A 4,134-nucleotide genomic window follows, 5' to 3' on the forward strand; every position below is an offset into this window, starting at 1 on the left:
AATGACAAATATATGAGGCGTATTTTTTGCTCTCAAAGATTCTCGTACTAAATGACTTGTATGATTCATGTCATAAAGGGTGGAAAATCACACATCATTTACTTAGGCTTGGAGCCCTTCTTTTGCAAGATTCTTTGTTATCGTTACAATAGTCATAATTATTCGAAATATCGAACAGCTTATTCTCACAAAACATTAATAACAAGCTCTGATTTTTCACAAAATCAACCAAATACCCAATGGCATTGACATTAAAGCCCCTCATTTTATTACTTCCCTCCTAAGTAAATTCTAGACTCAATGCAAACCAAATCAAACACTCGGTCGCAGTGACGCTTCATATATCAAGGAACAAGTTTCTCATTGGAATCAACTGCCACCCCATCGAGAGAGAGAGAGAGAAAGAACTTTTACCCCATACAGAGAGACCCAAGAAAACCCTTTCAAGACACACCAAAAAGAAAAACCAAAGAAGAACAAAAGACAGAAGAGAGAGAGAGGAAAATCCTAGCAAGACAAAACAAAAAGAAAACAAAACAAAAAAAACCAAATAAGAGCAACACCCTAGCCCTTAGTTCACATCATCTCCACCATTGAACCCCTTGATCCACCATCAGTTTTAAGCCTCAGCATGGGCCCCTCTAGGCTTTCGAGACTCCTCCATTTCAAACACCGAGTTTCCATGCCTTGAGCTATCGAATTTTTCCCCATCACCCCACAAAGCATAGGCCTCCTCTCCATGAGCCGCGTCATCACCAGTTACCAAATCTTCCTCACTCATCCTCAATGGCACAATCTTACTGATTATGAAACATATTATACTAGTGGTTGTGATATTTACCACTATCACAAACAATATCCCTACAAGTTGCACCCATATTTGCCTAAGCCCTCTTTGAAATTGCCCCATTTGTATACCGTAAGCCAGGCCTATGTAGTTAAGATGGATTCCGTTCTCGTCTCCTTCGCCTCCATAGAAGATGCGGTTGAGCTTGGGAACAGCGAAGAATCCTGTGAGGATTCCACCGAGAGAGCCCGCGATTGCATGTGTATGGAATACGGCCATGGTGTCGTCTACCATCTTAAGGAACTTGATCTTTTTGTGGAGCACCATCATGGTGTACCAAGGGATGCTCCCTGAGAGTAGTCCCATGAGGATCGCTGCCCACCCTTGCACAACACCTGTTATTGAAGTGAGATGATTTTTGTGAGAAACTTTGAGAGAGAGAGAGGTCGGTATGGCCTTTGAAAAAAAAAAACGGAAAATGAATGTTACGGATGCAAAAACATACACAAGCATTTATGTGTGTGTGCGAAAGAAGGGCTAAAAGTGAAAAAATATCCTTTCTACAACAAACATACTAAAACTAAGATTACGTAATACAAGACTTTTTTGGAACTGGGAGTTCAAAATCATCTTTAACCGTCATGTGTGGAATTAACAGCTTGGAATGTGCCACAATTTTTTAGAATTTTCCTTAGACTTTGAGCATAGTTAATTCACATATCCAGCTGCCTGATTCACATCCAATGGCTGATGGTGTTGTGTACCCTCTTTATACCAAAAATAAATAGTTTTAGTGTATATTTTTCCTAACATAAATATCTCACAGTTATTGTACATATAGAGAGAGAGAACCTGCTGCGGGGGTAATGCACACCAGACCGGTGATCATACCCTGGACAGCTCCGATTACTGAGGGTTTTCCGAAGAAGATAATATCAAGGAAGAGCCATGTGAGCAAGCTTGTGGCTGCACACACATGGGTGTTAAGCACAGCCAACGATGCATCTATACTTGCAACATAAGGATCTCCACCATTGAATCCAGTCCAACCCATCCACAACAACCCAGCCCCTGCAAGCATAAGAAGGATGTTGTTGGGTGGGAACCTCTCCCTATCTGCGGTGATCCTAGGCCCAACCTGTGAATATAACTCACAATGAATAAATAATCATATGAAATTATAAAAAGACCATGATATTTTAATACTACACTATTATTTTGGGGAAAGTAAATACTAAGATCATCTATCATTGTTTTAAGAAGGTCACAATCACTCTGAGGCGTCATATGTAAAATCATGTGGCTTGAAGTGTGCTACTCATTGTGTTCAAAGTTCAAGAAAGTTTTCACAATTTTGTGTAAAAAATGATACAATCCTAGCATATTGATTTTCACATCTGATTGCTAAGGGTAATTGTTTGCAACTTTATCGAATTAAAGGTGAATGACCTTATTAGAAATGCCAAGGGTGTGACCACCCCTTGGAAGTAAAAGTACATGCCCCTACCCATTTCTTTCAAGTAGATTAAGAGTTAGCTTTTGAAGATGTTAGTGGGGTGATGTTGGCGGTGGGAATGAAAACCACAATATGGTAACTAAGTTGTAGGGTAAGAGCACCACGACCCCAGTTCCTTTTCATTGAGAGGTTGAAATACCATACATACCATTTTCATGTACATATACAATAATATAAGTGGCGAATGAAGAAGAACCATTATTGACATATAAATGCTAATAGATAGAGTGGTTTCATAGGATTTGGAGGGAAACTATAACTTGATAGAAACTTAAAGGTGTGTCTATTTTTTCCATCAAGCAAATGTCCTTCTTCATTTCATAGCCATGGTAAAAAGAGAGGGAGCAACTACATTATTGACAGTTCACACTCTTTTTTAAATCTAAGCCTGTATGATTTCATGGCATGTATTACTCATAGAAAAGTCTACATGTATATGTGCATAAACAATTACCCAATATGCTGCAGTAAATCCTGCAATGCCTGATGAGAGATGGATGACATAACCGCCGGAGTAATCAATAACACCCAGCAGGGACAAAAATCCAGTTGGACACCATATGCTATATGCTCCAATGGTATATGAAAATGTCAACCACAGAGGAACAAACAACATCCAAGCATGGAAATTCATCCTCCCAAGCAACGCCCCAGCTATCAGTATCAACGTAATGGCCGCAAACACAAACTGGAAGAAAACCATTGTTGCATTAGGAAACATGCCCAAAAAGGCTTTTTGCAAAAGATATTTCTCGCTCAAAGCCACATTCGGTCGTCCCCAAAATGGAATCATCTGATCCCCAAAGGATAGGTGGTATCCCCATCCAACCCAGCAAACCAACACAGCTGCAAAGGCATACAGGGCCATGAAAGCCGAGTTCACAGCCCATTTCTTCTTTACAATGCTTCCATACAAAACCACTAGTCCCGGGACACTTTGTAGGCCGACAAGCGTCGCCGCAGTGAGTTGCCAAGCATTGTCTCCTTTGTTCATCCATGGTGGGCTACCGTCATCTGGGATGAGGTTTGGAGGCAGTGTAGAATAGTTAGTCATTTCTTTTTGCTACTCTCCTCTAAAATTTTTCTCTTCTTCTGGTTTAGAAAATCTGTCCTGCTTTTCCTTTCTCTTACTTCTTTAGGTATTCCAAGTTACTAAACCTAGGTGATAATGTGCTCAACCAAAGCTCAAAGAATCAAATGAGTTAGGTTCTGAGATAGAACCAAGGACTTGAGCCCAGCCAACGAGAGGGTCCAACCACTGGGCTAGACCTCTCTACTCTTGAGGGTGGGTGGCCTTGTATGCGATCAAAATGGGATAGACTTGAGATTCTATGTGAGGGGAGTTCAGATATATACTTACATGCACGTGTGCCACATACACATGTGCGACGCCAAACGACGTGCCGAGATTTAGACTCTCTTAGCTGGATGGTGGAGAGATGTTGATTTAGGGCAGATCCGGACCGTCCATGTTAAACTACTCTTTTTTTCCTACATTGTGTGCTTGCCTGGGTGTCATGAAGTGGCGACCTTTGAGTTGTGTGGAATCTTGTCCATTGGCCGGCTCCTATGTTGCCTAGGGTTGAATCTAATTTGTATCTTCATATTTGGCGGAAACAACAACGGTCCCTCAATTGCTTTGTGAGGCTCTCATGATGATACAACCAATGGCAGACCTTAAACGATATTTGATTATAAATTTTAGCATGTCATTATCAAAAAATATAAAAATAAATTAGTATGAGGAACAATTTGATTATAAAATTTAATATGTGAACGGACGGTTCAGATCATTTGCCTACACAAGTCAACATCTAATACAACCCCAAGC

General features: G+C 40.5%; 1 protein-coding gene across 1 annotated transcript; it reads right to left on the minus strand.

Annotated features, from left to right (window-relative positions):
- Positions 1-245: 245 nt before the first annotated feature.
- On the minus strand, positions 246-3,763 carry LOC110006853 (ammonium transporter 2 member 5). Its single transcript, XM_020664542.2, has 3 exons — positions 2,758-3,763; positions 1,640-1,925; positions 246-1,182 (listed from the first exon to the last, which is right to left on the minus strand). The coding sequence occupies exons 1-3, from the start codon at positions 3,355-3,357 to the stop codon at positions 620-622; spliced, it is 1,449 nt and encodes a 482-aa protein (XP_020520201.2). The 5' UTR covers positions 3,358-3,763; the 3' UTR covers positions 246-619.
- Between the last annotated feature and the right edge of the window lie 371 nt (positions 3,764-4,134).

The sequence above is a fragment of the Amborella trichopoda genome, chromosome 3, assembly GCF_054954075.1.
Source record: "Amborella trichopoda isolate Santa Cruz 75 chromosome 3, AtrichopodaSantaCruz75HAP2 v2.0, whole genome shotgun sequence".
Taxonomy (NCBI): domain Eukaryota; kingdom Viridiplantae; phylum Streptophyta; class Magnoliopsida; order Amborellales; family Amborellaceae; genus Amborella; species Amborella trichopoda.